This window comes from Pan paniscus, chromosome 3 (genome assembly GCF_029289425.2).
Source record: "Pan paniscus chromosome 3, NHGRI_mPanPan1-v2.0_pri, whole genome shotgun sequence".
In the NCBI taxonomy this organism is placed as follows: domain Eukaryota; kingdom Metazoa; phylum Chordata; class Mammalia; order Primates; family Hominidae; genus Pan; species Pan paniscus.
This window is the reverse complement of record NC_073252.2, coordinates 156,503,005-156,526,122: the sequence shown is the minus strand read 5'-3', so window position 1 is coordinate 156,526,122 and position 23,118 is coordinate 156,503,005. Positions and strand designations below refer to the sequence as shown.

The following is a 23,118-nucleotide window of genomic DNA, read 5'->3' as shown; positions in this document are numbered from 1 at the left end:
GCATTAGGACCCAGGGGACAAGGGTCAGGATAGATAGGATAGATGGGCGAGTCTCACTTGGGCGACATGCCTTTGAGAGTTCCGCTCATGGCTGCTGGGTCAACCAACTTGTTGTTGGCACCCTGAAGCTGAATGGCTTTCCTCTCTGTCGATGCTTGGCTCAGCCCAGAAGTACAGGAAAAGCAGAAGCTGGTTCCAGGCAAACCAATGCTCCCAACTCTGAAGAGTCGGAGATTGTTAGAGCGCTCTTTCCCAGAAAGCCTGACACCCATGTCTTTAGTCCAGTGGCCATGCTAGTCACTTTTAACTGGCTGACAGGTGCCCGGTATTTAGCCCCCGAATTCTAAGGAAAAATAGGACAGAATAGCAAGAGAAAGGAGTTCGATGGGACTCTCCACTTGGCAATAGGTGATGGTCTCAGCAATAGGCGATGGTCTCACTGCTTGACGATAGTCTCACCGCTTGACGATAGTCTCACCACTTGACGATAGGCGATAGTCCCCTCGTGGTCGCCAAAATGTGTCCGGAATTGGTGGGTTCTTTGTCTCGCTGACTTCAAGAATGAAGTTGGAGACACTCGCAGTGAGTGTTACAGTTCTTAAAGGTGGTGTGTCTGGAGTACGTTCCTTCACATGTTCATATGTGTCCGGAGTTTATTCCTTCTGGTGGGTTCATGGTCTCACTGACTTCAGGAGTGAAGCTGCAGACCTTCACGGTGAGTGTTACAGCTCTTAAAGATGGCACGTCTGGAGTTGTCCATTCCTTCTGGTGGGTTTGTGGTCTCACTGGCTTCAGGAGTGAAGCTGCAGACCTTCGTGGTGAGTGTTATAGCTCATAAAGGCGGTGCGGACCCAAAGAGTGAGCAGCAGCAAGATTTATTGTAAAGAGAGAAAGAACAAAGCTTCCACAGCATGGAAGGGGACCGGAGCGGGTTGCCACTGCTGGCTCAGGTGGCCTGCTTTTATTCCCTTATCTGGCCCCACCCACATCCTACTGATTGGTCCATTTTACAGAGAGCTGATTGGTCCGTTTTACAGACAGCTGATGGTTCCATTTTGACAGAGCACTGATTGGTGAGTTTACAAACCTTTAGCTAGACACAGAATGCTGATTGCTGCCTTTACAATCGTTTAGCTAGACAGAAAAGTTCTCCAAGTCCCCACCTGACCCAGAAGCCTAGCCAGCTTCCCCTCTCAATGGCACTCGTCGTGGGACTCTGTGGCTCCTAGCCCAGACAGTCTGGCAGCCCAGAGGGAGCTTGTCCCCCTGATCAAGCCCAGTAGGTGCTGGCCGGCCACGCCTAGTGCAGGGCCCACTGAGCCCATGCCCACCCAGAACCCACGCCGTCCCACAAGCACTGCGTGCAGCCCCAGCTCCCTCCCGCATCTCTCCCTCCACACCTCCCTGCGAGCAGAGGGAGCCAGCTCTGGCCTCAGCCAGCCCCAGAGAGGGGCCCCCACTGCGCATTGGCGGGCTGAAGGGCTCCTCCAGTGCAGCCAGAGTGGACACTGAGGCTGAGGAGGCACCAAGAGCGAGCCAGGGCTGCTAGCATGTTGTTACCTGTCACCTGCACTTTGGGAGGCCGGGGGATTGTGGGGTAGCAGATCACCTGAGGTCTGGAGTTTGAGACCAGCCTGGCCAACACGATGAAATGCCATCTCTATAAAAATACAAAAAATTAGTCAAGCATGATGGCGGGTGCCTGTAATCCCAGCTACTCGGGAGACTGAAGCGGAATAATCGTTTGAACCCAGGAGGCGGAGGTTGCAGTGAGCTGAGATTGCGCCACTGTACTCCAGCCTGGGTAACAAGAACGAAACTCCATCTCAAAAAAAAAAAAAAAAAAAAAAGCTTTTTTCATGTAACCATATCAGTTTTTTGAGGAAAGTGTCATTACTGTTTACTGAAACAGGCTGAGATAAAATATGCCTGTGAGTCTTGACACGAAAACTGGTAAGCTTGTCTACACCACACCTAGCCACCTAGCTAGACTTATTAATACTCAGGCTTATTATATTATTTACTCTCCCCATGTGTGATGGTTAATTTTATGTTTCAACTTGTCTGGGCTATAGATCCCGAGATATTTGTTTAGATAATATTCTCACTTTTCAGTCAGGATGTTTTTGGATGAAGCCAACATGTAAATCAGTGGACTAAGTAAAGTGGATTGCCCTTTCTAGTGTGTGTTGTGATCATCCTATCCCTAGAAGGCCTGAATAGAACAAAGGGCTGACCCTCCCCCAGCAAGGGAGAATTCTGCCTGAAGGCCTGGTCTTCCAAAATCAGCTCTTCCTGACAGCCTTTGAATTGGCACTGGCTCTTCCTGGTTCTAAACAGCCTGTGTGTCTTTCAGTTGGGACATTGGCCCTGCAGATGTTTAGAGTTGCCAGTCTCCATAATCATACGAGACAATTCCTTAGAATCTCTCTCTCTGTTTCTATGGCAAACCCAAAATAATACAACATCCAAAAGCAGAATATTTGTGCTAGTAACTGTATAACACTCAATTTTTTTTCTAAGATTATTTTTAATTTTTTTCGTAAGCTCTAAAAACCTATAAAGATCAATTGACCAAATTAGAACTGGAGGTATGGAGGCTTGTTAAAAGGTTATTGCAAATATCCCAATGAGACATAATGTTGGCCCAAACTAAGGTACTGGGAATTGGGATGAAGAGAGTGGAAGGACTTAAGAGATGTGTATGAGGTAGAATCAAGGGAGGACTGGGTGATTTGATATTGTGGATAAAGGAGAAGGAAGAGTCAAGGATGACTCCCAGATTTTGAGCTTGGGCCATCTGGTGCAATTCAGCAAGACAGGGTCTATAGGAGAAGAATCAGATGTCAGATTCTAGTCTATTATTTAATGCAGAATAACGACATTAAAAAGCCAGTGAGATACTCAAGTGGAAATGTCAAGTGGGCAGTTGTATACACAAGTGGGCAGTTTAGGGGATAGAATAAGCTAAAGGCAAAAATATGGGAATCATTAGTATATCCACGGTATCTGAGGACATATTAAAGTGGTCTGTAGATAAGAAAAAGGCTTAAAACAAGAGTGAATGAAGCTTCCAGTGAAAGATTTTCTCTAAAAGAGGAGCAATTTTATAAAAATTAAACCACTTTTTGTATTTTTGAGGTCTCTTACCTAGAGCAATTCACTTGACAGTTTGTCGAGTAAAATGCATGGCTTTACAATTCCAGCTGTGTCTTCCTTCCACTTTGCTCTTTGCCTTCTACTTTATCCACATCTAAATTGCCAAGGTTTACCCAGTCATTTAGGAGAGATGATGTGTTAGTATGATGAATTAGTAATTCTTAAAAAATGTAAAAAATAAAAGTTGAGGTTTTCCTGATATAAACTTTAGATTTTTAAAACAACTTAGGCTGGCTTGATTTAGAGGATTGATTTGACCTAGATCATGGTTATAAGCTACATTTCTAAGCAAACCTTGATACAAATCGTAGTTAACTGAGTGCTTCTGTTGCATTATCTGTGGAAGTTTCTAAGGAGATAGTTATGTAGTATGTTAATAATTACTTATCAAATTAAATTAAATCGAAGTTACTCTATTTCAGGAGGTCGAAGGGTGGAAGACCGAATGGGTTGAGCAGACAGGAAGTCAAATGGCCTCTAGAAAGTTGTTTAAAAATATGTTAAATGCTAAAGGAAGTTTCAGATGTGTACTTCGTAAATTTAATGCATTTCTAAGACTCTTAAACAGGTTAAGACCATGATTTTTGTTGGACTAAATTTCTTGTATCCATGAGTATTGCTTTTATTCTTTTTTGGTTATTCTTTTTAATAAAAATATTTGGCTGGGTGCGGTGGCTTACACCTATAATCCCAGCACTTTGGGAGGCCGAGGTGGGTGGATCACCTGAGGTCAGGAGTTTGAGATCAGCCTGGCTAACATGGTGAAACCACGTCTCTACTAAAAATACAAAAATTAGCCGGGCATAGTGGTGGGAGCCTGCAATCCCAGCTATTCAGTAGGCTGAGGCAGGAAAATCACCTGAACCCTGGAGGTGGAGGGTGCAGTGAGCTGAGATCATGCCACTGCACTCCAGCCTGCAGTGAGCCGACATCATGCCACTCTACTCCAGCCTGGGCGACAAGAGAGAGACCCCATCTTAAAAAAAAAAAAAAAAAAAAAAAGGCTGGGTGTGGTGGCTCACATCTGTAATCCCAGCACTTTGGTTTCAGAGGTCGAGGCAGGTGGATCACGAGATCAGGAGTTTGAAACCAGCCTGGCCGACATGGTGAAACCCCATCTCTACTAAAAATACAAAAATTACCTGGGCGTGGAGGCGTGCACCTGTAATCCCAGCTACTTGGGAGGCTGAGGCAGAAGAATTGCTTGAACCCAGGAGGTGTAGGTTGCAGTGAGCTGAAATTGCGCCACTGCACTCCAGCCTGTGTGACAGAGCAAGACTCCATCTTGGAAAAAATAAAAATAAAAATAAAAAATAAGTAAATAAAAATAAAATTTCCTATTCTATTACTTGGAATTAGTAGTAATAGGACTTCTAAGGAACTAATCCTAAAATAATCTTAAGAAAGAATTAGGCCGGGCACGGTGGCTCATGCCTGTAATCTCAGCACTTTGGGAGGCCGAGGTGGGCAGATCACGAGGTCAGGAGTTTGAGACCAGCCTGGCCAACATGTGAAGCCCTGTCTCCACTAAGAACACAAAAATTAGCCAGGTGTGGTGGCGCGTGCCTGTAGTCCCAGTTACCTGGGAGGCTGAGAGAGGAGAATTGCTTGAACCTCAGAGGCAGAGGTTGCAGTGAGCCGAGACTGCACTACTGCACTCCAGCCTGGGCAACAGAGCGAGGCTGTCTCAAAAAAAAAAAAAACCAAAAAACAAAAAAACCAAAGAATTAAAAAAATTTTTTTTCAGAGACAAGGTCTTGCTCTGTCACCCAAGCTGGAGTGCAGTGGCACAATCACAGAACACTGCAGCCTCCAACTCCTGGGCTCAAGCAGTCCTCCCACCTCAGCCTCCCTATTAACTAGGACTATAGGCATGTGCCACCATACCCAGCTAATTTATTTTATAATTTTGGGTCTCGTTGTTTAGGCTGGTCTTGAACTCCTGGCCTCAATGATCTTCCTGCCTTGGCCTTCTAAAGTACTGAGATGATAGGTGTGAGCCACTGCACTTGGTCTGTTTTCATTTTGTATAAGCTTTTTTAAATTTACTTTTTGTAGGCTATTTTTAAATTTAAAAATTGCAGCCTATTTTATTTATTTATTTATATTTAAGAGACAGTGTCTCACTAGGTTGCCCAGATTGGACACAGCCTCTCATGTAGCTGGGACTACTGTTGCATGTCACTGCACCTGGCTATTTTATTTATTATAGAACTATCAGTAGTTATATTATTGAATATTATAAGCAGAACTATAGTTTTCTATTATGCTCTGAGTTATACTGAAATTATACCATGTTCTTCATGCAGAAAACTTATTGAGATTATTCCAAGTAAGCAGAGAAAAAACCCCGAAGCAATCCATTTTTAATAGAGTTAAATTTCAGATAATTTATTTTCAGAACAAATCTATACAACTATATATTCAATAAGTGCATTATGGTTTGATTCCAGTATTTTTGTGTTTCAAACATTTTTGGTGTATTTGAAACTATCTGAAAACATTTTCTTCTCCTGCTTAAAGGTTTCGCATTATGAAAGCAAAAAATTCTAATAACGTAGAGACTAGAGAAGAACAACTAGTTAAAAAGTTAGTATCTCACGTGCTGGCAGTACAAAGAGAAGGTAAAGTCATTTCTTGAAGAAAGATTTTCTGCTTAAAGTGAAATGTGTACATACAGACCTTTCCTTCCTGAAATTAAGTTCCTGAATCAGTGCATTCCAGCTCTTTTTCCTTTTAACTGCTTTACTGAGATATTTCACACACCATAACATTCACCCATCTAAAGTGGGTGAATTAAACCACTTAGGTCTGTTCTTAAAACAGCACGGTTTGTTGAAAAGCCTTTTTGTCTTGGCATCCTTGTTGAAAATCAGTTAACTGACAATACAAGGATTTATTTCAGGAGTTTCCACTGATGTAAATGTTTATCCTCATTCTAGTTTTTCTGATCCACTTCTCTGCAGTACTCATACTCTCCTATTCCAATCCCATATGATGATGTTCATTTAAAGCAAAGAGAAAACTGGGCAGGAAGTGCCAAAAGAAGTGCTGTTTTTGAGTTTCTAGCAAAGCATCTTTTTAGTAATAAATATGTTGCGTTGGCTCTCAAGTGTATGGAAACTTAAAGAGAGGTAAGATGGATTCTTAAAACAGAATATTATTTTGCAAACAGTCAGACATTTTCTATGATGCAATTACACTGAGTATTCCAAAACTTTAAACCTATATTTAAAGTGCCTATGATTCTTGCTGATGCACATGACAGGCAAAGCTCTACTTTAAACTAGGAACTGCAGATGGACTTTGTATAGTCTTTTGTAATTAAACACCATCTACAGATTGAAAGGTTCTGCACTGTCTACTTCCAGGACTATATTGCAATGCTATGCACATAGTAGTGGGTACTCAATAAATGCATGTTAGAAAAATGAATGAATGTTACTGAAGTAGATTTCTCTTAATTTCTTATGCAAAATGTCTACTAATATATATACATTATTGATATAATTACTTCCCTTTGTAAGAGCATTAGTCATTTTTATTTTTCCTCATGTCCTTGTAAACTATTTATCTTAGCTATTATTATAAATTAATTTTGTGGTATTCATTTCATACCAGTAAATCCCTCATGAAGCACCCCCACAGTATTCTCTGCGAAGAAATGAATTTCAGAGTCAGTCATGAATAGGAATTGAGTCTCGTTGATTGAGAAATCAGTGACATTTCACAGGGGTATGTGAAAAGGTCTGGCTTCATTAACTCAGGTGGCATCTCCTGAAGTGGCCACATTTCCACCCAGATGAATGATGGAGCATATGTTTTCTGACCTTTGCTGTCCATAGATTTTCTTTGTCTGTAGTTATACCAAAACCGATGAATCATTTCTTTAAATGGTCTTGTGGTCAGAGTATAGAGAATTGGGTTCAAAGCACTGTTAATGGGCAGAATAAAAATCACTACCCAAGAGGTTATGGTACCTAAAAAAGAAAAATGAAATAGTTTTAGTGTTTATAGATGTTTACAAGGTATAGAAACCCAATTTCCCTGTTTCTTTCATCCCAACCCCTTTTTGAGTTTTGATTTTTTTCCTTTGATGTCACATAATTAAATACCAAGTCTATATTTGTTTCCAAGATATCTTTCCAGAGTGCCAGTGTGTGAGGGGAATGCTAGTGCTGAAAAAGAATGGTATTCTTTGCTAAGTAGCTCTTCTTGAATACACTAACAAAAATATTCCTTTAGGTAGAAATATTTTTCACAAAGTGATTACATATTATGATTATATTTTAGGAAAAACATATTGTTTAGTATTTAAGTCATAAATTTAAGTGCTTAATAATTAAAACACTTTTCGAGTATTTTAATAGTGCATATAGTATTTGTCAGAATATGTAAGCTTGTATTTAATAGATTTCTTTTTTGCCATTTGATTTTAAAACAAAGTGTGCATTTTTTTTAGCTTTTGACCAGATATTTATTTCTGTAAAAAATAACTTTGGCTAAACCCATCTTAAAAATCACTCTAATATATATAGAAATACCAAAATACTCTGATTTGATTATAATTTAATTGATGCTGTCATTACTCTTTGTTTTTATGTTTTTGTTTTTGAGACAGGGTTTCATGCTGTCGCTCAGGCTGGAGTGCAGTGGCGTGAACATGGCTCACTGCAGTCTTGACCTCCTGGGCCCAAGTGATCCTTGTACCTCACCCTCTTGAGTAGCTGGGACCACAGGCATGTGCCACCATGCCTGGTTTTTTATTTTTTTATTTTTTGAAGAGTTGGGGTCTCAGGGTCTCCCTATATTGTCCAGGTTGGTTTCAATCTCCTAGGTTCAATCAGTCTTCCCCACTTGGCCTTCTTTTTGTTGTTCATAAAATGTAAGATACTATCACCATCATCCATAGTACAGAACACAATTAAAATTATGTATTAATATATACAATTGTTTTTTTTTCCTGAGATAGAGTCTTGCTCTATCACCCAGGTTGTAGTGCAATGGCACAATCTCCGCTCACTGAAGTCTCTGCCTCCCAAGTTCAAGCATTCTCATGCCTCAACCTCCCAAGTAGCTGGGACTACAAGTGCATGCCACCAGGCGCAGCTAAATTTTTGTATTTTGAGTAGAGATGGGGTTTCACCATGTTGGCCAGGCTGGTCTCCAACTCCTGACCTCAAGTGATCTGCCCACCTCAGCCTCCCAAAGTGCTGGGATTTCAGGTGTGAGCCACTGCGCCCTGCTACATGAAAATTTTAAAATGTGAATACAAACTGCATTATATATATATATTTATATATATGTATTTATATATATTTATATATATTTAACAGCATATATGCATTTTCATTGTGGTAAAATATGCATAACATAAAATTTACCATGTAACCATTTTAAGTGGACAGCTCAGTGGCATTAAATACGTTCATATCATTGTACCATAACCACCATCCATCTCCAGAATGATTTCATCTCCCAAACTGAAACTCCATGCCTATTAAACAATCACTCTCCATTCTCCCTTCCCCCAACCCCTGGAAAACACTGTTCTATGTTCTATGAATCTGACTATATCAGAAACGTCATGTAAGTGAAATAAAATATTTGTCCTTTTGTGTCTAACTTATTTCACTTAGCACAGTATCTTCAAGGTTCATCTATATTGCAGCATTTGTCAAAATCTCCTTCCTTTACAAGACTAAATACTAATCCATTGTGCGTATGTACCACATTTTGTTTATCCATTTACCAATCTATGGACATTTGTATTGCTTCTAACTTTTGGCTATTGTGAATAATGCTGCAATGAACATGGGCGAACAAATATCTGTTTGAGTCCCTGCTTTCAATTGTTTTGGTTTTTTTCTTAGAAGGAGAATTTCCACATTGGATGGTAACTGGACCATTTACACATTGGATGGTAACTAAACCACTGGACGGTTTAAATTTTTGAGGGACTGCCATATTGTCTTCCATAGCAGCTGTACCATTTTATTTTTCTACCAGCAATTCACAAGGATTCTAATTTCTCCACAACTTTACCAACACTTATTTTTTTTGTATGTGTGTTTTTTTAAAATAGTAGTCATCCTAATGGATGTAATGCACATTGTTTATTTTTTATTTCTTATTTTTATTTTTTTGAGACAGGATCTTGCTCTGTCACCCAGACGGGAGTGCAGTGGTGCAATCATGGCTCACTGCAGCTTTGAACTCCTGGGCCCAAGTGATCCTCCCACATTGGCCTCCCAAAGTGCCAGATTACAGGCGTGAGCCAACATGCCAGCCTACATTCTTTCTAAATGCCAAGAATGTTTGCTTCTATTATCTCTCACACTCTGGCATGATCTTCTCTAAATTGCATGTATTACAGGAAGAAAATTTTCTTACATTCTGAAAAAAAATGCAGTAATTATTTAAGAATTGTTTTGGCTTGTTTTCCTTTCTAGTCACCTTAAGCATGTGATGATTAGAATTTCAACACCGTGTGGAATTTATTTTGGTCACTCATTGCTTCTTTGTTCCATAGTAATTGTATTATTAGGCATTTATGGAAAAAAATAAACAGTTCTTCCCCAGTAAATGTTATATTGATGAGCAGAGCCAAAAGTACCTACAACTCTGACTTACAATTTTTACAATTTTTTTTTTTTTATGGCTCTGTCACCCAGGCTGGAGTGTAGTGGCGCAATTTCGGCTCACTGCCACCTCTGCCTCCTGAGTTCAAGCAATTCTCATGCCTTAGCCTCCTGAGTAGCTGGGACTACAGCGGTGCACCACCATGCCCAGCTAGTTTTTGTATTTTTAGTAGAGATGGGGTTTCCCCATGTTGGCCAGGCTGGTCTCAAACTCCTGACCTCAAGTGAGCTGCCCGTCTTGGCCTCCCAGAGTGCTGGGATTATAGGCATGAGCCACTGTGCTCGGATCTGATGTACAATTCTTTGAATTGTTTAGTGTTAAGAATTTTAATTGTTTTCCTTAAAAGAACACTGTAAAAACAGATTTATTATTTCTTTAAGGAGATTAAAAAATATTGTACCTGGTATTTCTACCTGAAGCAGTGAAAGAAATTTCACTACAAAAATGGGTATCCAGCATAATGCATCAGTAAATACTATAAAGAAAAAACGTTTGGCAAGGATCATCTCTTTTTTAACTTGATTCCGTATTTCAGTTGCTGTTATGGCACTTTGATGAACACTATAAAACATGCTTCCATAGGAAAAAACTATGATGATAAATGCGGCCAAATTAATACCTATTTGGAATACAAACAGTATTATTAATGCATAGAAATATGTCTTTCAAAATGAACAAACATAAATAAAACATTTTTATTATTAAAGATACAAAGATGTTATTACTAAAGATACAAAGACTATAATGTGTGGGTTTTTTCTTCACAAAGAATTACTAAAGTCCACAAAAATCATGAATTTTTTTGAGATGAGGTTTTGTGGAAGTAGTGGAGAATGATAAAATGTTTACTTTTAAAATGAGATATTGAAATTACAGTAATTCAATGAATATCTTGGGTTTTTAAGCTTTCTAGTATTAGTGATGTTTTATTTTTAATTTTTTTAGAGATGGGTTCTTGCTCTATCACTGACTGAAGTGCAGTGGTACAATCATAGCTCACTGCAGCCTCAAACTCCTGGGCTCAAGCAATCCTCCTGCCTCAGCCTTCCAAGTAGCTGGGAGTACAGGTGCATGCCATCACACCAGCTATTTTTTTTTTTTTTTTTGAGATGGAGTCTTGCTGTGTTGCTCGGGCTGAAGTGCAGTGGCACTATCTTGCCTCACTGCAACTCTGCTTTCTGCGTTCAAGCAATTCTCCTGCCTCAGCCTCCCAAGTAGCTGGGACTACAGGTGCGTGCCACCATGCCCGGCTAATTTTTCTATTTTTAGTAGAGACGGGGTTTTACCATATTGGTCAGGCTGGTCTTGAACTCCTGACCTCATGATTGGCCTGCCTCGGCCTCCCAAAGTGCTGGGATTACAGGTATGAGCCACTGTGCCTGGCCTCACACCAGCTAATTTTTAAAAAATAATTTTGTAGAGATGGGGTCTTGCTATGTTGCCCAGGCTGGTCTCAACTCCTGGCCTCAAGTGATCCTCCCACCTTGGCCTCCCAAAGTACTGAGATTATAGCACAAGCCATTGTGCCTGGCCTAGTGATTTTTTTCTAATTCAGTTACTTTTTGCTGTACTCTGAAAATATTTTTACATTGCTGGTTTAGAACAGTTGTATGTATACTCACAAGCCAAAGATGTGTGTTGCCATGAATTTGAAAAGATAATAAATATCATTATGTTCATATTGTAAAGCAAAGAGCCAAAACATATGTTGCTTAGCATGTTTAGGGTGAATACATGAAATACAGGTGTTTAGTGTCTTTTATTAAGCTGTGTCAGGTTGGAATTTATATCAGAGTATAATTTGGGGAGGAAAATCCTTGCTGGGGATTCTGATAGAATTCACCCTCATTCTTACTAACAAAAACTGGTTGGAAGATTTGAAATAAAAACTTGTGAACATTAGTTTCTTAGTTTCTTACCAAGAAAAATTGCCACTGAATAAATCTGGGCTCCAGTACTTTCTGTATCTTCTGAATGAAGAGGGAAGCATACTCCATTGGTGCCATAGTAGTTTTTGAAAAATTCCTTATTGCTCAATGGAATGAAAGCCACTATAAAACCAGTAATCCAAATGAGAATCAGAACTGTAATTGTTCTGCATTTTCCAGGTCTCACACATCTAAAAGGATAGACAATGCAGATGTATTTTTCCAATGTCAGAAATGTTAACAGTAAAACTGATACTTCTGTGGACAGAATGGCCAAAGATCCTACAAGCTGACAATGAGTACTCTCCATCCACAGCTGCGCATGCTTATTGTATTCTCCACGAAACTTTAGGTCAAAGCCTCCGATCACGAATAAATATATTCCCATTAAGCAGTCAGCACCTAGAGGAGTCATAGTTTCACAAATTTAGAGAAATAAATAGGTATCATAAAATCATCAATAAGCAATAATATTTTTAATGCTAGAAAAAATAGTCAAGTTTCTTCCAACTTAGGAAGAGGTAATTTTTATTCTCCTAATAATTCATTTACAGATGAGGATCTATTCATAGACTCTCTTTGGTAACCACTCTCAAAGGTACTCTCTACAGTTAATTATGCAATCATTTCTTCATTTTCCTTTAAAGTGCAAGTCTCTAACAGCACAGATCTTGTCTATTGTTCTAGACCCATCACGTAGAAGTGTCGAATAAATGAACAAAATGCAATCACGTAGAGCATTCAGTTAGGGACTCAGATGAGGATGGCATTACTTGGTTCTGCTCTTCCACTGAAATTCTCCCAACACAACAAGCTCAAGGTGTCATATAAAATCTTGGAGAAAGTAATTCACAAGTTCCTATGATAGAATAATGACTGAATTCTGAAGCCTATAATTTAAGAGATATGTATAATTATGAACTGCTTTGCAGTCAGTACAATTTTAAGGGGCTTAAATTACTTACCAGAGTTGGTCTAAGCAAAACTGTTTTCTCTCTTTTTCAATTTTTACATCTTTTTCTGTCTCTTTTTAGGGTCTCCAATCCCAGGAATTAGCTCTCTTACACTACTTGGCATATTTCTTTTTAAGCAAACGTTACATATCAGAAAGTGGGTGAGATTTTTGGATCGCACAAGCATTCTACACAAAATCCCTAAAATCACATTGCTGTATAAATCATAAGGCTGACCCTAAGCCTTTAACTCTGAAGTTACAGTCTAGGCTTCACCAAGGAAATTGAGCTTACTAAAAATTTTGTAGCTAGCAATACAAAATAGTAAATGGCTTCTGAGTTCTGTTTCTTACATAGCTTGCAATAAAAAAAAAACATTTAGACATTAGACTTTGAATAAGGATGGGGACAGCACATGGGGGCAGCACACATACAAAAGTAGAACCTCATGTAGATTGATGCTTTACTTGCTTGAGGGAGCATGGATAAATTCTAGACCACTTGACCTAGACTACAAACATCCTGAGGACTGGTTTCTTCCTTATTTTTCTTTGCAGTGTTCATTTAACATAACACCTTGCCATTACATTGCAACAACTTTTTGAAAAAATGAATACTCCCTAAAAATATTTTCTTATTTACACATTTCAGTTAGAGTGGAAAAAACTTCTAGTAGCTCAGAGATCAGGAAAACATGTAGTTGTTAAGTCAATATCTGTGAACTGGACATACACATAAAAAAGTAAGTATAGGTCTGCATGTAAAATTGTGACCATAGGAGGTTGCAATTTTATTTGTAGTAAAAGATTTTAGATGCGTCAACAAAATATTGTGCCTTCGGAGCCACTGTATGAGAGAGAACTAATAAATGAAAGCTTCCTTAATTTGCATAAGGTGATTAAATTTCCTAGTTTAAAAAACATATTTTTTTATTGCTAAAGTAATTCTATTTTCTTTGTAGAAAATGTGAAAACAGCATACAAGCAAAAAGGAGAAAAATGTAAAATTCCATAATTCTACCACTCATACAACTTATTTTCTAATAATAAAGCTTTTGTATATTTCAAAACTACAATTCCCCTTTAACCAGGAAATACTCACAGCAGAGAGAAATGATTGACATGGCATACAGCTTGTTCTCAGACCTGATATAAGGTCGCATGCAAATGACAAAAATGTTTCCAAAGCAGGTAACTGCAGATACAACCCAGACAAATACTCTCTGAATAATGCTTGCCAAGAGATTCTCTAGAGATGAAATTCCATCAGTGTTTGGTTTACAGCTGCGAACATGTGGTGCATACCCACAGTACTGGAATTTCTTAAAATATCTGGTATACAAAGAGAAAGTAAAATAAGATTTTCCATTTAATTCAGTGTCACCATACATTCATATTTATTTCCTACATTTTATCGGTAGAAAGAAAATGTCTTAAGATGAAATTGAGAGGACTAAAACATTAGGGATTCTGAAACTTTAAACTTACATCCAATTATCATTAGCTTGATTTCATTGTTAAAGAATGTGTGGGTGAGAGTAGCAAATAGGCATAATAAACATAACAAGTGTTAGACATGTCTTAGAATACAAACTGTTAGATGTGATCAAGAGAATGAATCCCTCCAGAGAAACCGTTATCGTACTCGCAATGGTTAGTGTACGTAAATGCAGTTACACAGCTCCTGTTGTGCTGCAAGTGACTGCTTTCTATCCCTCAGGGGAAGAGTTAAGTGTTTTCTTTTCTGTGCTTCCGTGGCTTTTTGTTATTGAAGTTATGATGTTATTTCAACACCAATGAAAGAAAAAAAAAGAAAAGAAAAAAAGAAAAGAAAACATCCCATTAAAAAGTAGGCAAATGATCTGAACAGATATTTCTCAAAGGAAGACATACAAGGCTGGGCGCGGTGGCTCACGCCTATAATCCCAGCACTTTGGGAGGCCGAGGTGGGCGGATCACGAGGTCAGGATATTGAGACCATCCTGGCTAATACGGTAAAACTCCGTCTCTACTAAAAATACAAAAAATTAGCCAGGCGTGGTGGCGGGCTCCTGTAGTCCCAGCTACTCGGGAGGCTGAGGCAGGAGAATGGCGTGAACCTGGGAGGCGGAGCTTGCAGTGAGCCGAGATCGTGCCACTGCACTCCAGCCTGGGGGCGACAGAGCGAGACTCTGTCTCCAAAAAAAAAAAAAAAAAAAAAAAAAGAAGACATACAAATGGCCAACCTATGCTTGAAAAAATGCTCAACCTCACTAATGATCAAGGAAATGCAAATTAAAACCACAATGAGGTATCATCTTACTCCAACGTTGGATGGATGGCTATTATCAAAAAGACCAAAAAGTAACAAATGCTGATGAGAATCTGGAGAAAAGGGAACTCTTATTGGCGGGAATGTAAATTAGTATAGGCACTATGGAGAACGGAGAACAATATGGGGGTTCCTCAGAAAACTACAAATAGAACTAGCATGTGGGCCGGGAGCAGTGGCTCATGCCTGTTATCTCAGCACTTTGGGAGGCCGAGGTGGGTGGATCACGCAGTCAGGAGATTGAGACCATCCTGGTTAACACGGTGAAAACCGGTCTCTACTAAAAACACAAAAAATTAGCCAGGCATGGTGGCGCACACCTGTAGTCCCAGCTACTTGGGAGGCTGAGGCAGGAGAATCACTTGAACCTGTGGAGGCAGAGGTTGCAGTGAGCCGAGATTGCGCCACTGCACTCCAGCCTGGGTGACAGAGCGAGACTCTGTCTCCAAAAAAAAAAAAAAAAAAAAAAAAAAAAAAAAAAAAAAAACTAGCATATGATCCAGGAATCCCATTCCTGAGAATCTATTCAAAGAAAAGAAAATCATATCAAAGAGATATCTGCACCCCCATGTTTATTGCAGCACTGATACAGGAGCTAAAAAGAAAGTATTTAGGCAGTTAGTGAGGGTAAGAGAGTCCTCGGTAAGCTTTCTCTTTTAATAAAAAGCAGCCCCCAATAATTTCTTTTCTAACAAAGAGCAGCCTGAAAAATTAAGCGCAGACATAGAAAAGCAAGCTAGAAGCTTGCACAGGTGAATGCTGGCAGCTGTGCCAATAGGAAAAGGCTACCTGGGGGCCAAGCATGTTCAACATGGAGGCTCCATCTTTCCTTTTCTTTGTCAACCACATGTACAATAAAGAAGCAGACAACATGGTGCCAAACAGGTAGAGAACCCATCTGCGTAATGAAAGATTAGGGTGGGGCAGCCAGCTTCTTCGCATGCTATACAAATGGCACACCTGGTCCAAGCAATCTTTTGGGCCCTATGTAAATCAAACATGGCTTCCTCAAGCTACTGTATTAAAACCCTGTGCATTTCACCACAGAACTGGAAGACCTATTCAGGAGCCCCTCTCTCTCTGCAGGAGAGAGAGCTTTTCTCTTTCTCTCCCGTATTAAACCTCTGCTCTTAACCTCACTCCCTGTGTGTCCATGTCCTTAATTTCCTTGGCATGAGGCAACAAACCTCAGGAATTACCCCATACAAACAATGCTACTTCAGCACTATTCACAATAGCCAAGATATGGAGTCAACCTAGGTGTTGATGAACAGATGAATGGATAAAAAAATGTGGTAGATATACACAATGGAATATTCAGCTATAAAAAAAGAATGAAATTCTGTCATTGTGGCAACAAGGAGGGAAATGGAGGACATTACATTAAGTGGAATAAGCCGGGAATAATGTTAAACACCTCATGTTCTCATATATGGAAGCTAAAAATGTTGATCTTACAGAAGTAAAAGTAGAACAGAGGATACTACAGGCTGGGGAGGGTAAGGAGAAGGAAGAGACAGGGAGACTTATTAAAGAATTCAAAGTTACAACTAGAAAGGAGAATAAGTTCTCATATTGTATACCATGGTAGGATGTCTATAGTTAACAATAATGTATGGTTTCAAATAGCTAGAAGGAGGATATTGAATATTCTAAACATAAAGAAATGATAAATGTTTGAGAGGATGGATATGCTAATTATCCTTTATCCTGATCTGATCACTATACATTGTATGTACCAAAACATCACTATGTACCCCCATGAAGATGTGCAATTATTATTTGTCAATTAATAAAAATAACAAAATAATATTAAAGATTTTAAACATGGAAGTGCCACAGTAAAAGAAAAAAAAAAGAAGTTATATTATCTGTAACTACTTGCTAACATGCCTATCTCTCACACTAGATTTTGGTACATAATAAAGCGTTCAATAAATATTTGTTGAGTGACTTCTTTCATCAACAGAGAGAATTTCCTTGTTGATAAATATACCATGTGGATAATTTATAATTACTACTCTGTTACCACCAACACCTTTTATTGAGCATTTCTTAAGTATCAGAAATAAGTTCTCAAATGAATTCCGTGAGGTAGGTGTTAGCATCATTAATAGGAAGAGATGAATCTTCAGTGGAGGCAAGTTATTTGCTAGGAAATTTTCTACTAAATATGCAAATTGAACTTCAAATTAGATCTATTTGTCTATAAAGCCATGTGTTCTGCCAAAAAATATAAACGATCTTTAGTGTATAAAGAGCTATAATAAGAAAAGATAAAAACCTGATGATTACAATTTGTCCTGTCAAGCTCAAGGTCAATTGCTGATATTTCCCCATTCGGTTATATCCATTTATTCTGTAAACCATGAAGGACAGGAGAGCAGAACATGAGGAAAGAAGGAGTGTTGATTGGTATTTTACTATGTGTCTTAGGCTGAAGTTTTGCTTTTATCAACAGAATTATAGTAACTCTGTTTGCTGCTTTGGCTGCCCAGCACTCAATCACTCTTCTGATAATAGTGTTCTGATTTCCTTTGAGAGAATTACTTCTCCCTTTTTGAGAAGTTATGGTGGGACCTTCAGGGGAGGCAATCCCTAGCCCAGAGTAGGTAAGTACCCTAGACGTGATCAACTAGATTCTCTTCCCTGAAACTGAATCTGATTGAATGACACTTGGATGGATAATTCCAGAGGCTATAAATTATTCCTCAGATTCTGTGTTATACCATTTTCTTCCAATAAATTCTGTTCTGTTTAATTTAGTCAGATTGCTTTATGTTGCATACAAGAAAGGAATCTTTTATAAGCCATCTTTCTGAGGAACTATGGAAAACACAAACAGGGTTCTGTGTTAGACTTAAAATACAAGCAAGATTACAGAGTTGATGGTAGCTGACATTTTCTAAATTATTGAAAATTAATTTCCATGGCATGGATCATTCTAATAACTGCTATAAAATTGCATTCAATTAAAAAAGTGCTTCTAAAGCATGTAATCACAGGTACAACTAGACATACTCTTTGAATAAAAGATGTTTCAAAGTTTACCATTTCATCCATGCACGCTTGCTTGAATCATGCCTTGATTTATGGGGATATTTTCATTGAGAAAGACTTCTTCTTAACTACCTTCATTTGCAGCATTGATTTATTTATAATTATTTTATATTGCCTATATAAATTCCTTCCTCTTCATCTGGTAGCACTTGTACCATGTGATATAGTTTGGATATTTGTCTACTCCAAATCTCATGTCAAAAGTTGATTCCCAATGTTGGAGGTGGGGCCCAGTAGGAGGTGTTTGGGTCATGGGGTAGATCCCTCATGAATGGTGTGGTGTCCTTCCTGCAGTAATAAGTGAGTTCTCCTTCTATTATTTCACATGAAATCTGATTGTTAAGAAGAGCTGGCACCTCCTCTTCTCTCTCTGGCTTTCTCTCTCGCCATTTGACACACCTACTCCCTCTTTGTCCTCTGCCATGATTAAAAGCTTTCCTGACGACCTCACCAAAATTAGAGGTTGGTACCATGCTTCTCTTACAACTTACAGAACTGTGAGCCAAAATAAACTCTTCCTTATAAACTACCCAGCCTCCGATATTCCTTTGTAGTAATGCAAAATGGACTAACACACCCTATACACCAATTACTAGCTCATTAGGCAAACATCAATATCTGTGAACAGTTATTAGAGCTGAGGAGAACTTCTTACAAGACCAAGTGGATTCCCCTCACACTCATGTTTCCTGAGATTCAAAAAATCTCCTATGAGATTCTACTAGACTGTGGAAAACTAAAATCATCTCACCCAATATCAAAGGTTTAAGAGTTTTAATTATTGTTTAGACATGTCTCAGTCCACTTGGCTGCTGTAACAAAAATACCATAGACTGAGTGACTTAGACAACGAATGTTCATTTCTCACAGTTCTGGAGGCTGGGAAGACCAAGATCAAGGTGCCAGCAGATTCAGTGTCTGGTAGGGGACCACATGTTTCATAGATGGCCATCGTCTCTGTCTGTCTTCACAAGGTGGAGGGGCAAGGGTCGTCTCCAGAGTCTCTTTTCTTTTCTTTTTTTTCTTTTTGAGATGGAGTCTCACTCTGTCACCCAGGCTAGAGTGCAGTGGCACCATCTTGGCTCACTGCAACCTCCACCTCCAGGGTTCAAGCGATTCTCCTGCCTCAGCCTCCTGAGTAGCTGGAATCACCACCACGCCTGGCTAATTTTTGTATTTTTAGTAGAGACGAGGTTTCACCATGTTGGCCAGGCTGGTCTTGAACTCTTGACCTCAGGTGATCCACCCACCTCGGCCGCCCAAAGTGCTGGGATTACAGGCATGAGCCACTGGCCTGGACCAGAGTCTGTTTTCTAAGGGCACTAATCCCACTCATGAAGGCTCTGTCCTCATGACCTAGTCACCTCCCAAAGGCCCTACCTCCTTGTACCATTGCATTGGGGTTAGTATTTCAATATATACATTTTGGAGGAACACAAACTTTCAGTTTATAGCTGGCAAATTAGTAGAAAATATTAATAGATTGGATGCATTATCATAATACACATGGAAACAAATATTAACATCACAGTGAAAAACAATAAAATATCTACTTACATGTGAGAGAGATTCATAAGAGGTCTAAACATCCTTTGTTGGATATTTGAAATTTCAATCCCTTCTAGGCTGCTAAAAATATCAAATTAATAATCAATCAAAGGAACATGTATTATACATGGTTTAATAAATTGAGTTTCTGTGAAGGACAATTTAATAAAATGCTTATAGTTAACACTTACTCTGAACAAAATAATTATACTCAACCCACCCACTTCCCCAAATCCTCCTCCTTCTGATTGTGTTATTTATACACGTATTATCTTCCTTATTTGATTTTTTTCAGATCCTCACAGATCATGGCACAATGCTTTGTGCGTTTTAACTAATCAATAAATATGTGTGGAATAAATGCACAAGCATTATCTTTTGTACAATATTACAACAGCAGAGGATGCTTTACATCCTTGAAAATTTCCTAGTAATTTTTAATTATAAATTTTTTTCTAATAAAATGTCATTTTACTGAGGGAACACTCAAATTAAATGAACTGAAGCTTACCTTTTTTTTTTTTTTTTTTTTGAGACAGGGTCTTCCTCTGTTGCCCAGGCTGGTGTGGTGGTATGAACAGGGCTTACTGCAGCCTCAACCTCCCAACTCAAGCAATGTTCCCACCTCAGCCTCCCAAGTAGCTAGGACCACAGGTGCATGCCACCACACTCAACTAATTTGCTTACTTTTATTTTTTTGTAGAGGCAGCGTCTCCCTATGTTGCCCAGGTTGTTCTTCAACTCCTGATCTCAAGCAATCCTCCTGCTTCGGACTCCCAAAGTGCTGAGTTTACAGGTGTGAACCACTGCACTCAGCCCTGAAGCTTATCTTTTAAGGCAATTCTTTGGCTCTAACAGAATTTTTGTCTTTTTGTGTGTGTGTGGTACAAGTAAGGATTTATATAATCTAGAATATTCCATCTTGGGGTAAAAACACTTATAATAAATTATAAAATACCCAGTGTTAAGAGAGTGAATATGCACAGATGTCTTTGAAGGGTCAAAGCAAACAAATCAACATAAGCTCCTAATGACTTATAGAAAAATATAAAATAATTCATCATTATTTTTTAATTTACAAATATATAAGATAAAACTAATAGTTGTCTGTTTATAGTTCAGCAAGCACTCATATGTTTTTGTGGAGCTAAACTAATGTCTTGGAAATAAAGCTTATGATTTGAAGTAAATATATAAAAATATACATTGTTAGTATTTAAAAAACAATTTTATCATAAAACTATCCCCATATGTGAATACTTACAGAGACTTGAGTTTGACAAGATAATCAAATTGGTTTGCTTGAATTTTCTGGATTGGATTATAGGAAAGATTCCTGTTTTTTAAAAAAAAGCAGCAATAGGTCATTTCTAAAAACTACATGAGTAAAGCGAGTGAATCTGTTTATTTTGGGTTACTTTAACATATTTATGAACAAAAGTATACAATAACTCGTAATGGATGAAAGACTTAAACTGTAAAATTATAAAACGACTAGAAGAAAACATAGGTGGAAAGCCCCAGGACATTAACCTGGGTGATGATTTTTTTGGATATTGCCCCAAAAATATAGGCAACAAAAGTGAAATAGATGAATGGGATTACATAAAACTAAAAAGCCTCTGCACAGCTAAGGAAACAATCAACAGAGTGAGGAGACAACCTGTGTAATGGGGGACAATATTTGCAAATCATATATCTGGTAAGTGGTTAATACCCAAAATGTGTAAGGAACTCAAACAACTCAGCAAGAAAACAAATAAGCTGGTTAAAAATTAGGGAAAGGGCTTGAATAGACATTTTTCAAAAGAAGACATATAAATGACTAACAGGTATATGAAAAAGTGCTTAACATCACTAATCATCAGAGAAATGCAAACTGAAACCACAATATTACCTCACACCTTTTAGAATAATTTTTATCAAAAAGATGAAAGATAAGGGTTGAGGATGATTTGAAGAAAAGGTTGCCCTTGCATACTGGTGATGGGAATATAAATTAGTACAACCATTATGGAAAATAGTATGGGGCTTCCTCAAAAATCAAAAATTGAACTACTACATGATCCAGAAATTCCTCTACTGGATATATATCCAAAGGAAATAAAATCAGTATATTAAAGAGATTTCTGTACTCCCATATTCATTGCAGCATTATTCATAATAGCCAAGGTATGGATTCAACCCAAGTGTCCATCAAAGGATGTCTTGATAAAAAAAATGTATACATACACAATAGAATACTATTCAGCCTTAAAAAACACAGAAAATCCTGTCATTTGCAACAACATGAATGAATCTGGAGGACATTATGATACATGAAGTAAGTCAGGCATAGAAAGACAATTACCACATGATCTCATTTATATGTGGAATCTAAAAAAGCTGAACTCATGGAAGTAGAGAGTAGAAGGTGGTCACTAGAGGCAGGTGGGAAAGGATTGGAATATATTGGTCAAAAGGTACAAAAATTTCACTTAGAAAAGAGGAATAAGTTCAAGACATCTATTGTGTAACATGCTGACTATAGCAAATAACAATGTATTGTATTCTTGAAAATTGCTAAGAGAGTAGACGTTAAGTGTTCTCACCACAAAAAATAAGTATGTGAGATGATGCATATGTTAATTAGCCCAATTTAGGCATTCCACAATGTATACATATTTCAAAACATCATGTTGTACTGATAAATATATACAATTTTTGTTTGTCAGTGAAATAAAGAGATAGCAATAGCATTGGCCTCACAGGGTTGATTGTACATGTAAGTGAATTAATTAAGATAAAACACTTAGAACAGTGCCCAGCTTGTGGTAGATACTCTGTGATTACGGTAGTGATAGACTGAGACCTAATAAAACATAGGCATGAAGGCGGAGCTGTCAAGAAAGGGCTGCCACCAGAGAAGTGGTAGGGGACTGAGAAAGAGCCGCACCTACTTCACATTTTGCCTAAGATCAGATATGGTTTAAATAAAATGAAATAAAATAATCTCATTTAGTCAAAATTTGAATTAATGGAATAATATATCATATCTTTTACAATAAATCTTAAGTCATGAAACATGAAATGAAAAGTAGACTTTAAAGGGAATTTATTGTTATATTTTAATTTTTTAGAGATGGGGACTTGCTATGTTGCTCAGGCTGTACTCAAACTCCTGGGCTCAAGGGATCCTCCTGCCCCAGCTTCTCAACTCACTGGGACTACAAGCACCTGCCTTCTTAAAGAGAACTGAAAGGTAAATTTAAATGGAGAAAATTTCAGAATCTTTGAAAAACAACACCTTGAAACAAGAATCATTGATTAAAGGAAACTTCTCAGGAAAATTTCTCTTTTTAAAATATTTAGACTGGGTGTGGTGGCTCATGCCTGTAATCCCAGCATTTTGGGAGGCCGAGGTGAGAGAATGGCATGAGCCTTGAAGTCCAATATGAGCAGCCTGGGCAACATAATGAGGCCCCCATCTCTACAAAAACAAAATTTAAAAAAAAGAGGAAATAAACAAAAATATTTAC

The 23,118-nt window shown here is 38.3% G+C and overlaps 1 protein-coding gene across 6 annotated transcripts in view; it reads right to left on the bottom strand.

The window, feature by feature from the left end:
- Positions 1 to 5,522: 5,522 nt before the first annotated feature.
- Positions 5,523 to 23,118, bottom strand: part of RXFP1 (relaxin family peptide receptor 1) — a 143,484-nt gene continuing 125,888 nt past the window's right edge. For 4 of the 6 annotated variants that reach the window (XM_055111973.2, XM_003822540.6, XM_034959327.4 and 1 more), the window contains 6 exons: positions 20,865 to 20,936; positions 19,610 to 19,681; positions 13,784 to 14,013; positions 11,721 to 12,131; positions 10,202 to 10,420; positions 5,523 to 7,139 (listed from right to left, as the gene is read on the bottom strand). In XM_055111973.2, the coding sequence (XP_054967948.1) occupies positions 6,841 to 7,139; positions 10,202 to 10,420; positions 11,721 to 12,131; positions 13,784 to 14,013; positions 19,610 to 19,681; positions 20,865 to 20,936 (1,303 nt within the window). In that variant the 3' untranslated portion in view covers positions 5,523 to 6,840. The remainder of the gene's footprint in view (positions 7,140 to 10,201; positions 10,421 to 11,720; positions 12,132 to 13,783; positions 14,014 to 19,609; positions 19,682 to 20,864; positions 20,937 to 23,118) is intronic. The other 2 variants (XM_034959328.4, XM_063603967.1) reach the window with 1 other exon arrangement.